Source organism: Seriola aureovittata, chromosome 9 (assembly GCF_021018895.1).
Source record: "Seriola aureovittata isolate HTS-2021-v1 ecotype China chromosome 9, ASM2101889v1, whole genome shotgun sequence".
Taxonomy (NCBI): domain Eukaryota; kingdom Metazoa; phylum Chordata; class Actinopteri; order Carangiformes; family Carangidae; genus Seriola; species Seriola aureovittata.
The window spans coordinates 29,366,401-29,391,898 of record NC_079372.1 but is presented as its reverse complement, the minus strand read 5'-3'; the positions used below and the strand labels follow the sequence as shown (position 1 = coordinate 29,391,898).

Here is a 25,498-nt window from a genome sequence, read left to right as displayed (position 1 = left end):
ACGGCTCCAAATGCTCCGAGGCTGAGAGGGATTTAGTTTAGTATCAAGCAAGAATCCAGCAAATATCAACACAAATATCTGAGTGGCAGTGTTGTGCATGTGGTGCCGTTCATTGCACACGCTCATTTTTTGGTGAACGATGAACTGAGCGGATGTTTGCAACTAATTATACTCACATACCAGAAGGTGGCGGAAGTGAACCAAAAAGCTGTTTGCCAACTGCCAAAAAAAACGCCAGAAGAAGAAGAACAACTGTGTTTTGGTTTGATAGTTGCACGCAAGGGTTTACAGCACCAGGTGAGTGTCTGGTGCGGCGTCCAGTGCTGGCAGTACAAACAGCTGATGAACATTTCAGGGAGTTTTATGATCAAATCATTACAGATTCCAACAGGAAAAAATCTGAATAAACAGAAACATCCAGCTGAAGCTTTCGACCAGGTTTTAGAAATGTCTGTGAGTGAATGATGATCACAAGAAAATAATTAAGAAAGAGTCAGACCACGAACCAGCAGCCACACAGTTCCTCCACCTGAGACAAACTCACAGCAGACACATGAAACAGAAACTCTGGTTTTTATTATCGTTTTAAAGTCATCTCTCTATAGTAGAGACAGTAGTTCATGTAGTTTGAGAAGTGGCAGTGATTTGAGGCTGAGGATGGATGGATGGATGGATTCAGTCGCTGCAGTTCATTTTAACCTTTGTGAAGTGAACTTTGAGCTGTGGCTCTCGTGAAGTGAGAACACTGCTGAGCAGCTGCAACCAGTTAAAATGAATTCACACTTACCAACCTACCTACAGACCAGCCGCCTGCCCACCTGCTCTACAGATTAACTAAATGACTAAATACCACATTAACGAACTGACCAACTCTCTACGTAGAGACTTGGCACACTCAGCTGATCGGGTGCCATTAAGTGAAACCTCCTCCTGTGTTTTCCACTGTGGGATTATCTGCAGATTAATCTCAGATTAGATGAGACAGCACACATTGGTTACATAACACAGACACAATGCGCTGCGACGTGGGAGTGGTGGGAGACTGTGTGTGTGTGTGTGTGTGTGTGTGTGTGTGAATACTGTACCTATGCCTGTGAGTGGGGGCTGGGCGGCTTTTGAGGCCATGACGGGCGCCGCCTTTGCTCCAATAGCTGTTGCCGGAGGCGTGTCGATCTTGGCCTGAAGAGAAAGAGAGAGGAAACAGCAGGAGTGTAAAAAGTCTTATAAAGCTCATCATTTCGAAACACAAACATCTCAGCATTTACCCTCCCCTCGCTGTAAAACAGTGGCAGTTGAAGACACTGGGGGAGAAATGGCTCTCATGCGTTCACAGAGCCGGTGACGGACGGGAGCGAGAGAGCTGTGGCTTCACGAGAGATAAAGACAGAGGAAGAGAAAGAAAACAGAGATAAGAGATGGAGAGACAGACGGAGGACGACAGAAAGACGCTCGTCTTTTGTGTTGTGTTGTGACAGCGCACCGGATGATATAAATGACGACTGACTGAATGACGAGTTTCAGCAACGTCAACAAAGTCGACTGTCAATTTGAGGACGATCAGCCTCGAGGAGCGGCTGCTGGAGGTCCCAACACGATTTACAATAAAGAAACGGTCGATCAAATTTGATTTTTTTGTTTAGTGTGTGTAGGCCGAGAATAGTTGGTGACCATTTTAACAGAGCTAAATATAGCCAGTTAATCAAAAGACTGTGACGTTCACGATGAACTGATTTGTCAAAAAAAAAACAGGATTCAAACTCACGACACGAGGAGCTGAACATCTGTTTAAATATATATTTAAATGTAAGGACAAAACATATAAGCCAACATTTCAGCCTGACATCTGTGTGAAAACATGCATTAACTTCATTTGTGTGCACTAGCCTTAACTGCTGCCTTTCAATGACGACTGAACAAACGATCCTCTGATGAAGACCATCAGATTTAGTTAAAAGCTCGGGAAACTAGAATCACCTCCTCGCAGTGGTATCCCTCCTCTACTCAGAATAGATCCAGGTCACATCCCTGTTTATCCAGAGTCAGATAAAATATCAACCATTTCTGTAAAATTCTGTCATAATTCCTGAGTGAGGTCACACTGACCTTGACCTTTGACCTTTGACCACCAAAATCTAATCAGTTCATCTTTAAGTCCAAGTGAATGTTTGTGACAATATTTGAAGACGTTCCGTCAAGACGTTGCTGAGATATTGTATCCATGACAATGAGACGGACGGACGACCTGAAAATGACTGTCGCCGGCGTGAAGGAATAAAAAGCTAGTGGGTGGAGCCTCAGTTAAGTTCAGTTGATTTTAAGGTAATTTTGAACTTTCATGTACAAATGCTTGTATTATTCAATAGTTTTTTTATCTGCAAACACTTACTCGCCATTAGAAGAGGTGATTTCATGTTCTGTTTTAACCCAGCAAACGTTTACTGCCTCACCTCATCTCTCTGTCTGAGCGGACTGGTTTGGAAATGTTGTGTGTGCTGAGTCATTGTGAGCTGTTTTCTTGTGTTGCTGTGTTTCTTTCTCTCAACATCTAAAGTCTAAACTACAGCGTCTGCTGCTGCTGCAGCTTCAGGACAGATGCAGACCAGGCCTGTCCTGATAGCCATCAGTGTAACAGTCAGAAGCATCTGCACACAGGAAATACGACCCTTTTCTTACTTTGTGTTTTCTGTTTCCTGTAGAACTCTTTGTGTCACTCCTGCTCTAAATAAACTTGACTTGACAGACGCTGGACTGATGCCATGTATAATGTTCTGTGTTTGCTTCCCACTGACTGTAGTTCAGATGCAGAAAACAGGGCCGATGCATTACAATGCGTCGCGCAGCATTTCATTATTTACAGCAACTTAATCAATGCTTTTAATTACACAATGGACCTAACACAGTGGTGTAAGTGAATGAGTTTGCAGCCTGAATAATAATCATGTGACAAATTCTATTTACTGTTTATAGCTTCCTGTCAGAGCCATTCCACAGCAGAGCTTTTAGAAAGACAAATTTCTGCATAATTTGATATCAGACCATATGAATTATTTCAATTTGCTTTCCCACTGATAGCACGACAATGCAGCAGTATGAAAATCATGAATGCCTTTCAGCAGTGAAAGCATGTTATTGTGAATAATTGTGGGACATTCATAATTGACGTGGTGACAGTGGCTTTGTGAACTTCATTGGCAACAGAGACAGAATGAATCCAGGAAGGGAATCACTGAACTATATGAATTTTCAGGTTAAATGTTATAACCAGATTTTTAGACTTCAATAGCAAATGGATTTACATGGATTTATGATTATGGAGTAAATGCAGGGTGGAATAGATTTTCGCAGGGAGACATTTTGAGTGCCAATTTCTCTGAGTGTCTAGCAGACAGTGAATCAGCTCTGTTGAGCTATCAGCTGCCTCTGTGCTAATCACAGTGTTAGATAAGGCCTGCCAACAGAGGCACGGCAGAATTTCAACAAACCAAATGAACTGGGAGGAGACGGGCCGGCTCTTATGTCTGTGAGCGTGGAGGGGCACGAGAGGATGAGGGTGGAAACTGGCTGAAAACTAGGTTTGGTACATCAAGATCACATGATAGTAAAAGAGAAGTAAACAAGCTTCTGCTGTCAAGACTAGAAAGTCATGTTTTCACAACAATAACTGAAATGAAAAAGCTTCTCTGGGCCTCCGTAGAGAGGAAACTACAACTACATCTACATCATCTGTGGCACATCAGGTCTTCAGGTCAACATCAGTAACAGGGGAGGATATAGATGTGGATATGGATAACTGTGCTGGCAGCTGTGTGTTTTTATTGTCATCCAAACTTAAAATATAACCTCATCCTTTGTATCATGATCATATGTCGTTTTATCACCTCAAATGTCAGATTGAATGTTGTTAATTGCTGCAAGTACGCCATCCATTTCAGTATGGAAGTCTTGTTTGAATGACTTTAGCTGTCATGATGTCCATGCTGGAGGTGTTTTCCATGTTTTCAGGGGTGATGTGACCCACTTCTGCTGGGCCTGCAGCACCTGTGTCCTCGAAGTCAGATCCCGACACATTTTCTTCATTAACAAGTTCTTCATTAAGTCGTATTAACTTTGTCCTTGACTCCTTTTCTCGGCATATTCACTTGTAGTACAGCTGTACTTTTAAACTGCAACACTCTCACGTAGATTTGAATTGTTTAAATACTATTAATTTCAGGATTAGCAACAGAGCAGTAGCAACCGCGACTACTCAGCACGCCGCCAGAAGTCTTTATTACGTCAAAAAGATACAACAGCTGTTAATTCTGTCAACATCCAGATGTTCTGTTTCTTTACACAGCCCACCCTCCATCTCTGTACTCACCATGGTGACTGGTGTGGTTCCTGCTGGACCTGTCTGCCTGGCCTGCCCCATGGGTCCCCCTGCTGGTCCCAGCTGCCCCGGCTTGGCCTGGCCCTGCCCCATGCCCATGCCCATGCCTTGACCCTGGGTTGGGGTCTGCTGCTGAGGGCCGGTGGTCGCCGCGGCACCGGGCTGCCCTGGCCTGGCCGCTGACGTCTGGGCTTGTTGTTGGAGCTGCGCCCTCTGTCCTGGACCCCCATCTGTCTGGGAACCTGGACCGCCCTGTCGCCCCGAGCCTGTAGGCCCACCAGCTGGACCCTGAGCCCGGGCAGAGCTGCTGCCAGACCTGGAGGAGCCTTAATGGAGGAAAAGAAGGCAGAGTTTTTTTTTTATTTAATGAAACGTTTGCACTCATTATTTCAAAATTGTCTCATCTTATCTAGAAAAAGGTAAAAGAAAGGACAAAAATTCAACCATCATATTTTAACGCAGATACTATAAAACTAAATAGAATATCAGCAGAACCCTGACTGATAAGATCCAGTCAATGAGGTCTAATTTATCCAATCAGATTATTTCTGCCGCCTGAGTACGTCTGCCTCTGAGAAGGTTCTGCTTCTGTAAAATTAAAACTCCAATCCACTGATTAGGGAACTGTGGTTTTTATTGTAGGGTAAGATTTTCTTATTATTATTAGACATTAGTATAATTTCGGTTCTTATTAGATTCTATACAATAGCAATTGACAGGAGAAGCAAGAATGAAAGAGAGAATAACACGCAACAAATGTCGTGAGCAAAGATCAAACCAGTGACTTAATGAGTTCACAGCCACAGCGTTGCCCTGGGAGAAAACATTTCCCTCTAAAAATTACTCTTGATATAGTTAATTAAAAACTGCTGATCCCTGAGGGGACAGTTGATAGTAAAAGAGCATCAAACTCAGTTTGAACAACAAGGGATATGAAATATTTCTGCCTCAGACATAAAGAAGAAATGCACAGGGACCTTATCCACAGATCACAACTTATTATTGCTCCAGTAATAAACTGAGGGTCTAACATAGTTTAGATTCGGAGACTTAGTTTACATCTGTGGGATAGAACTGTCACTTCAGTCATTCAATATGTTCATGGTGACTTGTGGTGACACTGGATCATAATGAAATAAAAAGAAACTTCTCTGGGATAAAAGTACTTGAATAAATGAGCAACATTAGAAGAGAAAGTTCTGAATCAAAGGGACAAAAATGTAAATTAGAAATATGCCCGTTACTTGTCAGGTCACAGACATATAATTTGTTTTAAATGAGGAGATTTTGGCTCCACTCCACAGTCTGGAGAGGCGCCAGTCCGCCTACACTGGGCAGAATCTGAAAGAGGTCGAATATTGTTGTAGTCATAGAGTTGAAGGAGCAAATGATTTTTGGATGATGTGTCTTTTACTTCTTCTTCAATGTTTTCCAAAGGCCCAGATGACATTGTGATGTGTATATATATATATATATATATATATATATATATATTGTAATAGCAATTTTCATTTGTTCATCCAATTTCCAATATTGCCATTACTTGCACAGGAGGGGCAGCAGTTGTCTTTACGCAGACCCAAAAGACAGAATCAATGTCCAGTCAATCCTTGCAGGTTTAATTGTCGTTTATTGACATAATGCCGAAGGTTTCAAACATACCACTTTCTTCACAGGTGTTGTTCCTTTGTCCTTTCTGCCTCAGGTCTGGTGAAAACTTGTGTGCCCTCCCACTTCCTGTGCCTACCTACTTCCTCCCACCTATACCCAACATATATCCTGTGTGTGTCTCCCATTACTGCCACCGTGTGTCCAAATCAATAATGAAATCTAAAGCCAAAATAAAAATTAATAAAAATAATATAATCTGCCAACACTAACTAAAACTGCTCCTACATATATATATATATATATATATTATATTATATTATACCTTCATCTTTATGCTGTGTAAGAGATGCATCAGTCAGTTAATCGATCAGAGGAATAATCAAACAAACAGCTGCTGGATAACATGTTTTTTCTGAACTGTGGGATGCTCTAATATTGACTTGAGATGAAGGACTGGGTCTAAACTGAAAAATGAAAGTGCACCATGTCAGGTGTGGAGGTGTCCTGTATTTACCTGGTGGTTGGCCCTGCATGTCCACTGGCTGCTGGGACTTGCTGCGGGATGACCGGTGTGGGTCCCCCTGTCTGGAGGAGCGTTGGCCGTGGTGGTGCCCAGATGGATCCCGTGAGTAGTCCGAAGAGTGGTACCCCCCAGACCTTGACTCTCCGCGCCTTCCTGAAGACGAAGATCGTCCTGAAGGGTCGTGTCTCATTGTCGGGTCTTTGGGGTGCCCCTTGGATGACCTCGTGGACCTGGGCTCATCTGAGTGACGTGAGGAGGACGAGTGGCGACTAGAACTGGCGTGGTGTCGGTGGTCACGGGACAAAGAGTGTCGCCCTCCGTGGCCATACTCATCCTGGGGCCACAGGTCCTCCTCAGGAGGCTCATCGTAATCATGGTAGGTGTGTTTGACACCGTGCCGGCTTCTCCCAGACGAGTGGCTGCCGTAGTGTCGTGAACTGGAGCGTGGCTTCTCAAACCAGTCGGTTTCTTCCTGGCCCAGATGGTAGGCTTTGGAAACCGAGAGCAGATCACAGTCAATCTCCATGTCGTTTGGAGACAGCGGCATGCAGGCTGAGAGAAGGAAGGAGGCAGGAAGAAGAAGACCGACCGCATGCAAAAGAAAAGAAAAGGAGGGAGAAGACACAGAAAGAAGGGCAGAAAATAAAAATAAAAGTTTTACATCCATGCAGAATACACTTCACGTCACCTTCACACATTACAAGACGTTATAAACAGGATAAAACAAACACTGCAAAACGGCCCATTGTGGCAGCTGTTTCTGCGCTCAAAACTTTCCAGCTTCAAATGACCGGGAAGATTAAAACATACTTTAAACAGCCGCCCTGCAAAGAGCAAACTTCTTCCTTTTATATTCTCAGTGCTATGAGTATGGTTTAATTATTGCAGTGAAACAATGATACTGCTCCTCTTTGAAGAAGAAAATTAAATATTAAACTGATTGTGAGGGACTGTTTTGCAGTGTGGACAAAAAAAATTCATAAATCAAAAACACATTTAAACAAAACATCAATGCCAGAGACATAATTAAAGATGAAACCCTGTAAAGAAAACACAATGCATCTGTGTCGTGCAGAGAACACCTTTCAAGTGAATCAGAGTGTAGCGAACGGAGAAAACGACCACGCCGAAGAACCATGCGAATATTGGACAGACAGACGACTGGACGGACAGGCGGAAGGACGGACAGGCAGGCAGACAGATAGACAGCAGTCCACTGATAAGAGAGCTCCAAGTGACTCAGGAGGTAGAAAACATCAGCATGCAACGGCTATCTCTGCCTCTCTGTTTCTTTCTCTTTCTCTCTGCTAAGCCTAGCCTCTGGGTGGGTGGGGGACGTTTAGATAAACGGTGGGGGCAGTAGTAGGTAGTGAGACTGTGTGGGCATTCAGCTCCCACAATTACCTTCGCTGTCTGACACAGCGCAATGATAATCGTCTATAATGTACGTATCATCCGATTTGTAGACGTGTGTCCGAGGAAGGTCACGTATGTGGTCTTGTACGTCTGGCAGCGAGTGGCTGGAACCATATTGGCCGTAATAGTAATGATATCTACTGCTGCGACTGTCATACGGGTCGGGACCTAAGCTCGATGATCGGCCAGAACCCATGAACCTTCCCAGGGGACTGAGCGGACTCTCCTCTTCAGAGTACTGCCGGGTCGGGTGGCGCCCCTGGCTGTAGCCAGACCGGTAGGAGCGGTCGTCCCTCTCATAGGATCGGCTGCGGTACCCAGGGTAGTCCCTGGATGAGATCTTGTCCATGCCGTAGCCGGTGGAACGGGAACGGCCGGTGGAGGTGTAGTAAATCCGATCGTCCTCCTCCACCATCGAAGTAGAACCATAGTATCGACTACCATGAGCGGAGCTGCTGCCGCCGTTGTAGGTATTCCTCTTGAAGCCGTAATCCTCGATCAGCTGGCGCCCTCGGATGTGGGAGGAGGGGTAAGCCCCGCCTGTCGCTGAAGAATAAGAGGCCAGGTCTGCCTCCACGTCCCGCGCCTCCTCGATGGGGGAAAACTTGGAGATTTTTTGCTCCATGCTCCCCAGTTTCCTGTGCTTGCTGCGCTTGGAGGACATGACAGCAGGAGCCAGAAGGCTTCTGGAGGACGGCGAAGGTTTCTGTACCCCGGAGCGGATGCTGCCATGTTTGTAGTCGTAGTCATAGTAACAGGAGGATCCCCCACCCATGCTAGCGCTCACGCTGCTGCTGCTGCCCCCTAGAGGTCCGTGCCTGTAGCTGCTCTTACCCCTGCCGTGGTGGTCGTACAGCTCTTCCTGCATCGCTGCTTCCTCCTCGGGTGCCCTGCCGTACGAGGAGTTGCCACTTCCCCCACGCGTCGTGCTGCCAATGGTGCTGCTGTGGCCGTGGATGTCGCCCGGGTAACGCCCACTGCCGCCATGATGCATCATGTCCACTGTCGTCGTGCCCAGCCCGTCTTTTGCCGTCAGCTCACTAACGTCGTCGATCATCATGTAGTTCCTTGGGATGTTTTGCTCTAAGCCAGGAGCCCCGTACATCCCATCAGCTGTGCTGTAGGTGGAGGGACTGTCTACAGAGTGACCATAGGCATTGGAAACTGTAGAAGTGTACTGTCCGTAAGAGCTGGCTGTGGTGGTGGTGTAGCCATAAGTATTAGCAGTGGTTGTAGTATACTGACCATATGAACTAGCTGATGTTGAAGTATACTGCCCGTAAGTGCTGGGTGGTATGGTAGAGTACCCACCGTAGCTGCTGGACACTGGAGCTGAGCCATAGGGCCCATAGGAGCTGGCCATGGTTGTTGTTCCAGTGTACTGACCATAAGAGGGGGCTCCACTGGAATAGATCGCATCCTGGGCCGTGGTGGTGACCACGACCGTGGGGTTGCTGATCGTCTCGTAATTGGTGGGCATCTTGTGCTCCAGATCGGCGAGCGAAGTCTGCCTGGGTCTCCCGGGATGGACTGTCAGGATATCGGCTTGGGGCTGCCCAGGGTATGGGGTGGTCTGGCTGGGGTAGGAGGACACAGCGCTGGGATAAGGTGAGCTGTGGGTGGGGTATGGGGGCTGACCGGGTGGTGCTGGCCCGAAACCTGTGTGCCCCGGCTGGGGCTGAGGCTGAGGTGCAGCTGGTAACCCCATGTCTGTCTGGGGGTATGGGGGCTGGGTTTGGGGGTAAGTGTGGGAAGGATAGGAGGTTTGAGACTGATAAGAAGGTCCTGGAGGGGGGATGTGGCTCTGGAGGGGCGTGGGCTGTGGCAGTGCCTGGGACTGAGACACTGTTGGATAGGGAGGCTGGTTGAATGTTGAAGTCTGGTACGGCACACTTGACTGTTGAGTGGGTGCCGCCGGTTGGCTCTGGGGGTACTGACAGGAGATGAAAGACGAGGTGGGTGGGTACTGGGCTGCTGTGTTGAGGTCACTGGTGAACTGGCTGAGAGGGGCGGTGCTCGGCCTCGTTGTCAGTAGCCCGTTGGTCTCATGTGATGCAGCTGCAGCTGCTAAACGTAGATTATTCAACTCACTATCAGACATATAGTCCCTTGTGTCCCCCATACACCTCAGGTAGGCGATATCCCTCCTTTCCCGCTCCTTGACCAGTGTCTCTTTCCTTTGGTGGATCCCCAGCTCTAGGTATCTCAGTTTAGCATCAATCTCTTTCTCTTCCTCCTCCAGTTCAGCTTGCTGCTTTCTCAGCTTGGTCGACTCTTGCTCCACGGCCTTCAGCTCGTGGGTGAGGTCTTTGAGGAGGCTGGCTTTAGCGGCCAAGCCAGACCGGGAGCTGGGCTTGAGGCTGGGCACGGAGGGCAGGTAGACCTGTTGAAGGGCGGGCGTCATCATGGGCAGATGAGCTGATGCAGTAGTCTCCTCCGGAGGAGGGCTGGGCAGGGTTCGCTTGACCTTACGGAGCAGTGAGCTCTGCTGTAGGGCTGCCAGCTGGAGAGAGAGAGACAGGGAGGGAGGGATGGGAGAGAAGACAAAAGAAGCATGGAAAGAAAGGGATTGGAGAGGTAAAAGAGAAGAACAGAGGAGTGAAGAAAATGAGCAAATAAATGAATAAGGGATGAGAGATTGGAAAGTGGTAGAGGTTGGGCGAGCAGAGGTGTGGAGGTGTGATAAGATATTTGAGGAAACCAAATGAAAACGAGAGATCGGCAGGGATCATGGGAGGGCAAGAGACAAAAGATGCAGATGAGTAAGTGAGGAGATAGGATTGATGAGAAGGAAGGATGAAGAGATTAAACGTGGACAAAGACGGGGGAACAGAAAGGGAGATGATGTAGGTAAGGTGAAAGGAAATAAAATGAGGAAAAGAGAAACGGGTAAAGAAAAAGGAAATGTGGTCATGGGATATTGATGGAGAGGGATTACAGTGGGAGGATGAGATGAACAGAACAGGAGAAAGAGGGGAGGGGAAAACTCAAAAAGAGAAAAAGGTCAAGGGACAGAAGAAACAGGGAGAGGACGCAACGACAGGGATATACACGGGAGACAAAGGAGACACATGTAGACACAGAGACAAGGACGACAGGAAACAAGGGTGGAATTTGTGTTAGAAGACGTACAAGAACATTCAAATTAGTTGTGTTGTGTTCTGTATTTCATTAACCAATCGAGTGAATCTAAAGCAAACAACTTTAACCATTTTGACAATTTTTCGTAGAGTTGTTGCTTTAAGGATTTTGTGATTCAGTTGTTGACATTTTAAACAGAGATGTTCAGACACCTGAACTTTTGTATTAGCTGATAGTAGTAGATAGTACTGATCCGGTACCATCTAACAGCTACTGACCCTGTGTGGATGTGATATGATTGCTTTGTGCAACATGTACAGATACACAATGGCATATAATCTATGTTATTATATAATTTTACTGTCAATCATAAAAAAATTATCTTTAAATAAAAACATTTCCTACATTAGTTGTCCTAACACTATAATAATAATGCCACTCTTTGAAATTAAAGCCTTTCAAACTGTGCAACGTTGCCTTTTTACTGGTGGTACTTCCCAGTGTAACAAGCTGACATTTTGCTAATGGCTAGTAGCCAGTGGCTGCGCAGCACAACTTCTTGTGTAAACTACTGTTTTAGAGCAGCGAAGAAAGAAGAATTGATTTCTGGGAAAACTACAGTTTTATCTGGGTGTGAAACTATAAAGTTTATTAATAAATGACGTGGTATCGGATCAGTGCACAGACTATCAGGCGAGATCTGATATCATATTTCAAGCAGTATCGGGGATATTTCTGATACTAGTATTGGTGTCAGAACAATTCTCAGCTCCATTGTATGAAATAGTCAGTATATATATATATATATATATATATATATATATATATATATATATATATTTACTTTTTTTTTTACACACATACAACTTTAACCATTTCAATGCAATTTTAGAGTTTGAGTAAAATAATATCTTATAATTAGAGGGATGCAAAGGACTGACCCAACCAATTAAAATGTTAAATTGTTGAACTCTGGTGCATTTACTTTGTCAGGGAACAAAAGATTTGTCATTTGTGACATTTAGCTGAATAATTTCTTCTCAGTGAGGGTTAGTTAGTCAGGATTAGGAGGTTGGCAGCATGCACTTATGGCCCATACGTAGCACATGCTGTTGAGTCTGTATGGACCTAAACACATAAAGAATGATATGAAGACCTTGTTGAGTCCACGTCTTGTTGAATTTATGCTGTTCTGGAGACAAAATGGGGGTCTGACTATTCACGCAGGCATTTTCATTATTATTTTTCTTATCTTTGCAAATGATTACTTGTGATAGCCTCCAGCTCATTCCCAAGGGTTACTGTGAGCTTTTAAACTTTAAATCCAAACATGCTGCACCATGTGTGTGTGAGCCCCAAGGAAAACATAAAGAAGACTGGCTATTATTTAAGCTGTATTTTTTTTACTCCACAATATGGAGCTAATACGACACTGACTATGTGTGGGCTGTCTGTTCTACTGTCAAAATATGATGCGTCAATGTTTTTCTGGGGCTAATCAATATCATGAATGACATGAATGTCAGAATAAATGTGAGTTTTTCCTTGTTCTTTTAAACCTGTGTAAACACTGTATCTTCCATTCCCTTAGCAAACATGTTATAAAAGCATTTGGAACTTGTAAATAGATTGCAGTGTGTCACGTTGTGTTTATCATGTCAGTCAGTGTGTGTGGGCAGTGACATGAAAATAATAAAAAAAATATCCCCATAGGAACTTATTAATCATATAATCCTAGTATGTGGGCAGTGAAAACATACTGCACAGCACACACTTCACAGCATCAGAAGAGGAAATACTGTACAGTGTGAAAAATCTATACTAACAACGGCGTCATTCATCACAGCATTCACATAAACTCAATATTGATGAGGAAAGGTGGGTCATTTTGAGGAAAATACGTTTGAGCAAATCCTTTTTAGTCATGTCACAGTCACGTTTCAAAACACTCTGCATCGTTTCGTGTATCTTGTCTAAGCTGCAGACTCCATTTGACAACGCAGCAGCTAATGACACGGTTTACTCCTGAATAATTGGAGGCGACTTATCAATCGATTGACTCAAATCCAATGCACCTACAATACATCAGCTCTGGTAAAACAGAGTCCTTGAAAAATCTGATTAATTAGAGAAAGCCTTTTTTGGCAGAGCTGACTGCAGAGTCAGGTTTTAAGAATAAATCTGTTCTTAAAACATACTTTTATTGGAAAGACAATTTAAAACTTGATGTTACTTGAAGTGTCTCTTTATTTCTTTTACAGATTTCTCATATTACTTAGTTTTATGTAATAATTCCAGTCAAGTTAATGTTGTACCTAAAAGATGTTATATCTAATTTTACAATATCATAACGTAATAATTTGCTGCCTTGTGTGAGACACTTTCTAACCCTCTTATGTACCTATCACTATCATTACCTTATTATTATCATGATTATTATGATTATACATTCATTTCTCTATTAATATGATCTTTATTAACTGGTCTTAAGAATGAAGCCATTTACATCTTCACTGTGAGAGCTCGCCCCTCGCCATGCCCCCTGTAATAAGGGTAAAGCATGTCTAAAGGAGCCAATAATGACACTGAAGTCATTCTTAATATCACAAAATTACTTAGGTTTTGTCCTTTTACCATAATCCAATATAAATATTATATAGATGCACACATCATGGTTAAACAGCAACATAAATTTTGCAAGTGAACCCCCCTGAGAGAAGGTCAGACTGTACAATCGTAAATCTACAGGAAGTAAAATTAACAGGCAGAAACATTCACTACCATCTACCAAGTTTATATGTTGAGCACATTTCCTCACCACAGGGTTCTACAGTAAAGCTCAGCAGTGGATTCCACTTTGTATTTCACTTTCATGGGAGCTATTGCTTCATAAGAGTGGATGCCACTTGTCTGAAATTGGGGATGGGGGTGGGGGGGGTTAGACTTCATCAAGTGTGTAACGCGTTGAACCACGTAGAAAACAAAACAATTGTAACATCTGAAAAATCCACAACAAAGGGAATCAGTCATCATAGCATTCACATCAAACATTCATGGATCTCACAAAATAAAAACGGGGTCGACGTGGAATGAAAGGAATTACTTCAATCAAAGTGACACGGAGGCCATTCAGTATTTAAGTGTTGATTCCACTGAACAACAATAAAAGTAATAAGAAACTATCACACTGTTGTGTAAAGCAAAGATAACGAGTGTGTGAATTCATGCTGGGGCCCTGTCCAATAAACAGTGTTATTCTGCTGTACGAAGATGATTTACCTCCCCGGATAGAGAAAAGCAAAACCAGTATTTTGGGGGAGATGCCTCAGTTCCCTCAAAACTTTAACGATGATGACTTTATTTTACTGTTACTGAACACTTTCTTTTGGAAATTAGTTTTAGTTGATGATGGTGTAAATCCCAGTCACGGTAAAGTAATCGGATAGGCGTTGTGGCCTGTGAAGCCCGATAACCACTGGACTACCTGGATGCTGCTTTAGCTAGTTACACCTCACTTTGTGTTCATTAGCAGCAAACAGCAAGACAACAGATATATAGACTTTTGCTTTATATATATCTCCAATGTTTGGCCATCTTATCAAGATTTGGTATTTAATATATTTGAATTGCTTCTCTATAGTATCAGCTATGGTTGGGCGACCTTACCTGGCTCTGGAGCGCTTGTTGTTGATACAGGGACAGCCGGGCCTTGGTGTGCTCGTCTGTGGTGGGGCTGAGGGGCTTAGGGTCTGACATCGACCTCTGGGTGCTCTTGATGGGTCGGGGCACGGACGGGTGTCTCTGGGGGGACTCAGCCGTGTAGGACTTCTGCTGAGGTGTGACGTGGGCCTTGTTCAGTCGCTCGCTGGACAGAGAGGTCTCCAGCAGGCGGTGAGGGGACACCGGGGAGACGGGAGAGTAGAGGACTTGTGGGGATTTGGGGGCGGTCTGCTGCTGCCGGATGATGCTGGAGATGGACTCGTTGTGCAGGTGGTTGTGAGGCTGGTAGTTGATGTCGAGTGGGTCGGGGCGACGTCGCTCAAACTTGGCTGCGTTGGCGGCAATGTGCTGCTGCTGGCGCTGTTGGTTCAGAAGGTCGGCAGAACTGGGCTGTTGTGTTCCGGTACTGGTAGAGGAATATGGACTGATAGTGGTTGGCACACTGAGCTGTGGAGCTACAACACCCTGTGACTGGGCTTCTGGGTCGGTCTGGCATGCTAGAGACTGTCCTTTTTGGGTCCGCTCAGGTCCGGAGATGTAGTGCACAATCTCTACTTTATTTGGGTCAGGTACTGTCACGTGGATTGCTGGGGAGACTCTTCCTAGGTGCTCCACCTCTGTCTGGCAAGACATTTCCCTGATGGTCTGGACGGCGATGCTGGAAGAGACCATCTTGGGCGTGTCGGTTTTTGTGTCCGAAGCTGCGTTGGCTGTGGTGGCAGTGCTGCTGCCAGCGGCGTTGGACTCCGAGTGCCGGGAGAAACGGGAACGTCTTCGGCGGACCGGGTGCTCCGTCTCAGCCTTGTCTTCATCGTCGTCTGTCTGGACAGAGCAGTCGACGCTGCGACCACGCCTCCTGGTGCGGTGACGCATCATGTACCTGGAGAAGATAAGAAGTAATGTTTTATATTACTGCATTACTACATTTCTGTTTTTTTGCACACACACAGAATAACAGTAGAATTGTTTTTGCTGGAACCAATTTGTTCTTACAAAAACATTGTAGTTGTTTTTTTTATCAGTGAGTAATTGCGAGGCACAATAATTCAGTTCAGTGCCATTTTTTTTTAATTCTTATTAATATTTATACACAATAAATACACTTTTTTAGATTACACACTTTTCTATTGATGAATAAAAACTGAACATGAATAGATTGGGAGTTCAAGTGTGTCGTACATACAGAGACCAAAAGAGAGATAATAAGAAAAAAGTAAATAAAAAAGATGATAGTGATCATATCATATTTACCAAGTGAACTACACAATGATAACTCTCACATCCACAGGTTTACCCCTTTAACACACGTGCATCTTCGTTTTTATATTTGCTTTTTTTATACTTATTCCCCTTCGTTCATACGGGTCTGTTTAGGAAAACTGAATTATAAAGTGTTGATGTAGAAACACAGAAATGTTTGAGCATTTACCAACACAGGATGCAATGTCATATTATTGTGTTGAACAATGTTGTTTGCTTTTGAATCTCTCTGAAATGTGACATCTTTACTCTGTGTGAAATTGTTTATACATTATTCATAAAGGCTGCACATACATCTCAGCTTGTGTCTTGTTTTAATTGGAGAAAAATATTCAAAAACTATGAAGGTATAAAGGTAAAATATATATATATATATAAACAAAATGAACACAAACAAACTCACATACACACACATCTTTACCTCTCCTCGCCGTCTTCGTCGTCGGTCTGCACACAGCTGTCCACGATCCTGCGGGGGGAGCCGTAGAACACCACGCCATCGCCATCCAAGCTGTCCCTGCTCAGCCTGGTCATGGAGCTGTGTTTCCTCATGTTACTCCTGGTCTCCATGTGCTCCTCCTGGCTCCTCAGGCACATCTCTGACGAGGAGTTGGGGAGGGAACGGGAGCCAATCTGAGAGTCGGCGTAGGGGTGCAGGGGCTGTCCATTCGCATCCAGCTGTTGAAGAAAAGTTGTTTTGCTTTTAAGGTTATTTAAGGTTGTTAAAAGTTTTTACACATCATCATTGATTCAGTTGAGGCTGCCAAAGCTTTGGTAGGTACAGTCATAGATGCCCACCTAAGAACCAGCTGAAGACAGACATACAAATACAAAATGTAATGTAGTAAAAAGTCAATTTGGTTAACAGTTGTTCGGTGCACTGAATTTCATACATCAAGCACAAAGTACTGTAGAGGAGAGGTGTGCATGTGTTTTACAGGCCAAGACTTTCTCTGATGGTAAGTCAAGGCGAGGACTAAGGCATGTGTAGGAAGGTGTCAGGCTTCGTCTGTATTTTCACTCTCTGTGCCCTAAAATTTTCCGCCTCTGCTGTCTGAGAGCTGAAGGCTCCAACATCAATGCTAGAGGATGTCACACCACTTATAATCCATTTCCCAGAGTCCTTTACTCCCCTCACCTGGATGCCCTGAACTGCAGCAGCTGTTTTCTGTCTCTTCTGCTCTTCAAGCTGCTGCTGGAGCTGATGCTGTAAAGACTGGATCTGGTCTAGCTGGGACTTCTGCTGGGCAAGCTGCTCCCTCTGGAGAACTAGCTGCTTCTCGCGTTCGTGTTGCTGCTGCTGCAGAACCTAAAAAAGTGCGTGTGGATAGGGTGAACAGGAAGAAGCACACATGGACAAAAAACAAGAGAGAGAGAAGACATGACGAAAGAGCATGGAGAAGCATGGCACGAGAGAGAGGCGAGAGGTGACGAGTTGAGAGGAGAAGAAATGATCAAACAACAAAAAATAAAGGAAGGAAAAAAAGGCAAGATGAGAGAAACAGAGAGAGAGACAGTAAAGACACAAGAGGACAAGGTTGTTGACATTTGGACGTCGGTTCGTAAACAAGATGAGCAAATCTCAAAAATGCAAAACAAATCACAAGACTGCTGGAACTGAACGTGACATGAAGTTGTTCTTGTGCTGATGGATTAGTTTTGAAAATGGTTCCAAGTTAGTCAGACTTGTATATATTGCACAAAACAAGAATGGAAGCGCAACATAAATGAAGTGCAGCATGTGCTGGTAATTGCGGTTGCCAGTCATATAATGCCCATGAGAAAATATTTATTTTCTGTGTTTGCATAAATGACAGGCTGGTGCAGATAAGGAGTTAGGGGGGTTTCCCTACACTGTAGGTTATGAGATGCATATTAAGCATTCCATCTCTAGTTCATTATCATTAAGGAAGGCTTCCACACCTGTTTAACAGAGTTAACTTGAAAGATTTTCAACTGCTTGTTCTATCAAAAAAGAAGAAAATTATCACGTTAGCCTTTCTGTTAACTGGTAAAACATCTTCACAAGGCTAATATGAGCTGAGAGAAGCAATAAATTCAAATGTTTACTTGCTACAGATTATTAAATGTTTACAACAGAATGTAATCCAGTTTTCTTTTACATATAAATCAAACAAACAAATGGAACATGAAACCACTTTACAAACTAAATTTGAGCATCATGAGTTTCTATCACACATATATACCACAGGCATGCTCATGCACACTTCATATACAGGAAATGTCCAATAGAATACACAGCAGAGCATGCAGATTGTACCATTACACTTATGTAACTCAGGCTGGATGCACACACGTCTTTTAACCAAAGAGTCATCAGTCGATACAATAGCATTAGCATTTTCTCAAATAACAGAATTTTAACACCATCTTCTAAAGGGACATTTAATGTGTTCACTGGTTAAAAACTGGCAAACAAACTGTCACAGTTTGTTACAGGAGGAACTGACAGTAGACATGCACTGAAAGACATGCACATACTGTATACTGGAAATAAAATGTGCTAGTTTTTTGATTATTTTTGGTAATAATGCATCTTGCAGAGCAAATCCAACATACTGGAACACTGAATAACATAAAAGGATAACAACCCAGTGAGATACAACACAAGTAGCACCACCACAAAAACAGTAAAACAGCTAAACACAGGCCAATATCCAATGCACAATAAAACAACCACAAAACAGCAAACAAGACATCAACTATCAAACTCTCCACTTGGCCTCCTGTTTCTCCCTCTACCTGTTCCTTGATGTTCTGCAGCTCCTGTAACTCCCTCTGCACCAGCATCTGCTCCTTCTCCCTGTGCATCTTCAGCTCTATCCTCTCCCGCTCCAGCTCCTCCTGCAGCCGCAGCTGCCGGAGTTTCTCCAGCTCCACGCGCTCCCTCTCCATCTGCAGGAGCTGCTCCTGCTGCCGATGCAGCCTCTCTGCCTCGGTTTCGCCCTCCTTGTGCATGGCTCCCGGTGGAGGAAAGGGAGGGAGACCCCCTGGAAGTGGTAAGCCACTGGAGGGGGCAGAGGGGCCTACGGGAGGCTGAGCGTAGCCATGGGTGTGTGAAGGGCCTGAGGGTTGATAGGCATGGGCTGCTGGAGGAGGCTGTTGTGGCTGCTGAGCAGTTGTCACTTGTTGTTGTTGTTGTTGTTGTTGTTGTTGACTGTTCAGGTGTGCCTGCGACAGGTTTATTGGCTGCTGCTGTGGCTCAGTTGGTATGAGAACTGTTCCTGGGACTTCTCCTGATGAGGATGTCAATGTGGCACCTTTTCCCAGGTAGACCGGTTCATCCTGGACTGTACATTTAGTTGGCATAGAAACAGACACTGGAGCACCTAGTGGTGCTGAAGTTGTTGCAACAGCAGCAGTCGTGGCAGTGGCTGATGTTGTTTGGAGAAGACCTGGTGCTGGGTGACGGACTGGAGCTTGTCCAGCTAAGGCCATTCTGGGGCTCACTGGTAGTCGGCTCAGACTGGATAGGGGCACAGGTGTCATGTTGACAGAGGGGTACGGCCTGTAGACGCCCCTCAGTAACGGGCGAAGAACAGACGCAGGCTGGGTTGTGATGGGAAGAGTTGAAGCGATGGGGGTCTGAATGGTGGAGTAGATCATCCCATCAGAGGACCTGATAGCAGCAGGGTACATGGCTCTGAGACTGGCCTGCCTGGCGTTAATGAGGTTGGTTAGCGCTTGACTGTGAGAGATCGGCTTCCCATCTAGTCCAAAGAGGAGGTTTTGTCTCATGCCAAGACCTGCTACAAGTCTGGAGGCCCCAGGCCCAGTTCCTCTCCCCAAAGTGGCAAACTGCATCAAGTCTGGGTTGCTTCCATACCGATCAATGGAATTGAGTGCTGCACACATTCGGCTGATCTCCCTGGCAGTTGTAGCACTGTACTGAGCCAAGTTGGCTTCTTGGAAGCCAGCAAGATCGCGAGCAGAATATCCATAGTCTGAGCTGATGTTAGACAAGGAATTATATCTCCTTATAGGCAGTGTTTGGGCTGTGATGTCTCCGCCATGCCGTAAATCTGTATAGGAGCCATACTGCATCCCAATATACCCTCCATAACCCTGTTTCATGGCAGTTAGGTCCATGGCAAGTTCTCCTGAGGTTTGGAGGTGTGGTTCTAGTTTAGACTGGTAGGACTGTAGCCCAGCTTCAGCTAGGTTTGTATCAGACATCGAAGGCTGCAGCCTGCCAGGGAAAGGCAACGTGTAGGCCTTACGTCCATCCATCGGATACTCATGGTACCTTCCAGTTTGTCTCTCTTGGTCAGACTCGTAGCTGAGAGGTGGGGCAGATGGAGGCCTTATGCCCTCTTTCTCAGAACCACCAACACAGCTTCCGCCAAATGGAAGTCGGTAAACGACATCGCAGCAAGCCGGTTGGTTTTCAGGTTTAATTTGTCCACCTGCCTGATCCACAGCATCCTGCCCTTCTTCTACCTTTACCAGCTGAGTCACCGCCCTGGCCTGCTCTGGTACTCCATCCATCTGTACCACCATGCTATGTGGTGACTTACCTCCTGGCATCATACCAGGAGGACTGGGCTTCCCTTTCAGCTCAATGGGACCAGTGCCGTACAGCTCAGGGTTAATAACTGGTGATACAGCACTGACCACAGCTGAGGCAGTGCTAGTCTGGCTGACCAGCAAGTCTTTTTTAAGTAAAGGTGAGATCTGTCCGGTGAGGTTGTACCTGGCCAGAGCAGATGCTTGTTGCTGATGATGTTGCATCTGATGATGCTGCTGCAGCTGATGCTCAAGGAGCTCTTGTTGCTTCTGCAGCTTCTCTTGTTGTTTTTGTAGCTCTCTCTGTTGGATACTGAGGTCTTCCAGTTTGGCATCAATTTTTGGTATTGACGGGTCACTCGGAGGCGAAATTTGTGGCTTGCTCTGGGACAGACACACAGCCGAACCCATGCCCTGGCCCAGGTCCACTCGGTTTTGATGTGGGTCACCATAGACCGTTGGCTGTTTGGGCTGGGTCATGAACATCGAAGCGGCCACAGTGACACTCACAGTGGTTGGTGTGGTGATCTCCTGGGTGTTCAGGTTCATGATCAGTGGCTGTACAATTGTTGAATGTCTGCTGCCCTCTGATCCACCATGGTATTTCCTGCTTTCAGTGGCCAATGAGGTGAGATCCATTCCTTGGTCGGTCATGATAATAGGAGCGGGTTTGGTGGCTGTTCTAAGGTCCACAACACTTCCACCATGGATCATATGGCCCTGCTCGACCCTGGAAGTACCTGGGACTGTAGATATCCGACAGAGGGAGATGTTATCCATCGACATGGACCCTCTGGTGTAAGTGCTGGCTGTGGTGACCATACTTGTTCCCACATTTACCTTCTCCACTCTTTGCGTTTGGTAGAAGCTGCGCATAGGAGACTGTTGGTAAGGTGGTGTGTCTGGAGGGCTGCCACATGGGGAGTACGTGTCAAATGTTGATTGACGGCTAAATCTGGTGGGTGAGGACAGAGGAGAAGTAGCAGTGTTGACTGTCATTGGCCTGGCGGGGCTCGGAGGTGGGGAGTATGGGGCATCCTGGGAAGACTGCTGTCGATACAGTCGCGGGGAAACTGATCGATGTGCTGTTTGGGTTCCCTGAGCCGTCACTGGAGACGTGGGTCCAGAGCCGCCTGACTCCATTCGCAATGCTGAACTGAAAGTCTGTGTGGAGAACTCAGCTGTCGCCCTTCTGGAAGGCGATCGGGTGGGACTCTGTGGTGGTGGTGATGGAGAAAGAGGAGGACTGGTGCTCCGGTAGTAAGTAGTATACTTGGGAGAACGTGGCTCAATAATTCTCTCAGTAGAAGATGTCGAGCTGTCTCGCACTTGGACACCCCTGGTGTCCCCGACCCTTCTGGTGATGACTTCTCTTTGACTGTAGGCTTGGGTAATCTCTGCAATCTTGCTGCATACGCTTGAGACTGTAGCTGAGGACGTGGCAGGACTTCCCGTGTGTCGGCCGTATATCCCAGACTGAGTGGAAGTCATAGTGTGGCTCGAACTAGTCTGAGAAATAGTTACTGCATCTCTGGCATAAACTCCATAAGCTGCGATAGTGGTGGCAGCCACTGCTGGGGTGATTCCATTCTTTCCTGCTTGGCTTTTGATCCTGTCTTTGTGTGCATCCTTTGTGGAGAAGTGCTGTGTAACTCGTACATCTGGGATCCGTCCTCCCGTCTCAGCAAAGGAGACGGGCGCTGAGATCTGGGTGGGGCTGGTTCCTGGAGTCAACAGAGCATTGCTTTGCTCCAGAAGCTTAGCAAAGGCTGATCCTGTGTCCAGGAGCTGCTTGTCTGGGTAGGTGGTCTCAATCTCGATCTCTACCTGCTCGTCAGTGGCCTGCTGCATCTTGGTGATGTTCTGAGACGTCTGTCGGATCTCCTCGTAAATATCTGTCTCCGTCTCTGCTGCCTCGTTGTCATATCCCGTTTGATCTTGTTCATATTCATACTCATCTTCATAGCCTTCTCCGTTAACGTCCTCGTCGTAGTACTGCCCATGCCTTCCATGTTGTTGCTGCTGTTGCTGCTGTTGTTTCTGTTGTTTTTGAAGCATCTCTGCCTTCCTCATCATCTCCTCATACACTTCCTCTGCACTCTTCAGTGGTTTGGAAGTTGAAGACGGTGCTGTGGTGGTTGTTGTAGTTGATGATTTCTCTATCGGCGAGTAGAGCGACATGAAGGTAGGCAGATTGTACTCGCTGCCTGACTTGTAAAGTTTGGACTCGTATCCCTCAGCCTCCGAGTCCAGACTCTGAGGGGAATATTCAGAAGCAGAAGAGCGATGGAGCTCTTCCATCTCTGCAGCTTGTCTCAGCTCTTCTGTTGGAGAAGCATCTTCAATTGGTGAGAGATTGCTCGGTGGTGTCTTGGACCTCTCTCTGCGCCTCTGAGCCCTCAGCTCTTCCTTATCCCTCTTGGTCTTTCGTGCCGTGCTCCTTATTCTTTGTTGTTCTACCTCCCTCATCTTCTCCTGCTCTCTCAGAAGTTCTTCCTCCTCTCTCAGTTCGTCCTCTTCCGAGGAGTCCTCAATGGTGGGAAGGAGAGGGCCGTGGGAGCGGTGGCGTGCTTTCCTTTGCTGCTTGGCCTCTTCGAGTCTTTGCCTCCTGCTGGGGCTACTGTCGCTGTCCTCCTCCATTGATGAGATGGAGGTAGGTGACTGGCCAGAGCCATATGAGGACGAAGTGGGTGGCAGAGTGGAGGAGTAGTCGCCTCGAGAACGCTCCTCAGGAGATCCTGTCAGGCTCTCCATCTCCAGCTCTGGTTCCCGATCAAGGCTCAGATCGTTTTCATTGCCCAGCTCCATGTCTCGGCTGTAGCTGTTAGTGTTATTGAGTTCGATGGTTTTGAAGCGCCTCAGGCCTCCTTGTGACGCCATCACATCTTCCTCACCCTCCTCCACTGAGCCTTTGTAAACATCAGTGGAGCTCTTCGTTTCCTCCTCAAAACTGCTGGAGTGGTGCTGAAGGCGCCTCTTCTCTTTCCCTGAGTCAGAGATGATGTGTTTATGGTGGCTTTTCTTAGGTTTCTGGTAGCCATATCCTTCGTCTTCCTCATCTTCCTCTTCCTCCATCTCTTCCTCTTCCTCCTCCTCCTCATTTTCCTCATCAGCACTCATCTCCATTATTTGTCTCCTCATGAACTCCTCATCCGTCATCTCTGTGGGCTCGGACTCTTTCTCTTTCTTTTTCTTGTCCTTCTTCTCCTCCTTCCCGTCCTTTCGCTTACCCTCCCAGTCTCCTCCATCCTCCTCTTCCTCCATTATATCCTCTAGTTCCTCATCTGAGTCGTACGCATCTGGCGGGATTGACAGGGAGCGTGGACGCTGCTTCCCTCTGTCATCCAAATCTCTGTCTCGGTGCTTCCTCCCCCTTCTGTCTGCCTTCTCTTCAGACAGGCTCTTCTCCAGCAAAGGCCTCATGGAGCTTTCTAGCTTGGTGATTTCAGAAGGGCTCGGTGGGGAGCCCCGCCCACAGATTCCCCTCTCGCTCAGCTTCATCTCCTCTTCTTGGATTAGACCTGTAATTTCACTGTGGGAGCTGGAGATGCCGTCGGAGGAGTAGCCGGTGTCGCTGAGGCTCTGAGGGCTGCGTGACAAGTCATGGGTGCTGTTGCTTTTTGTATCCTAAAGAGAGAAGAAGAAAGAAAGGGAAATGCATTAGATTTAGGGGAAGCTAGGGTTTTTAATTGCAGTCAGTTTATGCAAAGTACGAGAATGTGTTGATGCTGACTCAGCACATCAGTATGCAAACAATTTAAGCCCACATAAATTTAGATTCAGATTTTTAGATATGATTGAAATGATAAATCTCATCCTTGCCTGTGCAGTCAGAAAAACAAGGTTCCAAGGTTTTCCATTTTTAAAATATGTCATCATTCTGCTAAATCTGCAGTCCTCTGCTTTTAATAAAGATATCAGTTAGAACATATATCATTGCACCACAGTCTGATACTGAGCATCTGAAGAAGAAATATAGCAATGACACAGAAAGGCTCTCTTGAACTCTACATCTACAATTTGTCTAAGCTCATTCAAAGAGCTTTTCAAGAAGTTTGCGTACATTTGGTGATTTAATGGGGTTTTAATGACAAATGATTAATGTGAATTATCCATTAATTTTGGAACATTAGCCACCAAGTAATGAAGTGCTACATATATTTTGAACAAGGGGCGCATTAAAATAGCGCTCTACTCATTAGGTTTGAAAGTTTAGACATCTGTAAAAAGCATTTCTTGCCATTACGACACTAAGTTAAGAATTAACTTGAAAATATTGAACAGGAAGCGCATTACAGAAAATATTTGATGAGAGTTTTTTCTTTTGTAAATCTGAGTTGTTAAAGAGGTCATTAGGTATGTGGGCCAAAATTGAATGCTTACAATTTGTCTCATAAAAGAGTTAAAGAAAAAGTGTCAGGACTGAATTCACAGAGTACAACCATGGATGTAGAATTACACAGAAAAACACTGAACATTTACATGTAGTTAACTTACAAACTGCAGAGATTTGCCCTTCCTATTTCCAAAACTGAATAAACTGTATAAAATATCAGACTGACTAACAGCTATGTTTGCTCTTTGAACAAAATCCTAAATAAATAATAATAAAAATAATGTTTAATTACAATGTAGTTATACTAAATTAAAGTATTATGCCACAATAAAACAGTATGTATGGTCTTCTTTATCAAGAAGTAAATCTCAAATAATAAAATAAATGACAACATTAAGACAAATGACATTATTATACAGTTATCAAATAGTGACTGACAGTCTTTAGGTTTTTAACAGTTTTTGAGCCATTGATGGAAAGAGGTTAGTCAAACTGTGTTTCTTAGGAGTGAAAACATTTCTCTTTTTTTTGTTTGCTTTTTTAAAAAGATGAGCTCAAAGTAAGATTATGATGTTAACATGACCGGAACATAAACTCATTCATCAATGGCTCTGTCTCAGATGTCTGTTAATAACATGCCAAATCATAATCTCAA

General features: G+C 45.2%; 1 protein-coding gene across 2 annotated transcripts in view; it reads right to left on the bottom strand.

Annotated features, from left to right (window-relative positions):
- The window catches only part of bsna (bassoon presynaptic cytomatrix protein a), a 164,889-nt gene that overhangs the window by 18,374 nt on the left and 121,017 nt on the right, over positions 1-25,498 (bottom strand). For both annotated transcript variants that reach the window (XM_056385849.1, XM_056385850.1), the window contains 8 exons: positions 18,744-24,134; positions 17,119-17,289; positions 16,402-16,658; positions 14,667-15,600; positions 7,908-10,422; positions 6,495-6,992; positions 4,361-4,695; positions 1,086-1,179 (listed from right to left, as the gene is read on the bottom strand). In XM_056385849.1, coding sequence (XP_056241824.1) covers positions 1,086-1,179; positions 4,361-4,695; positions 6,495-6,992; positions 7,908-10,422; positions 14,667-15,600; positions 16,402-16,658; positions 17,119-17,289; positions 18,744-24,134 — 10,195 coding nt within the window. The remainder of the gene's footprint in view (positions 1-1,085; positions 1,180-4,360; positions 4,696-6,494; positions 6,993-7,907; positions 10,423-14,666; positions 15,601-16,401; positions 16,659-17,118; positions 17,290-18,743; positions 24,135-25,498) is intronic.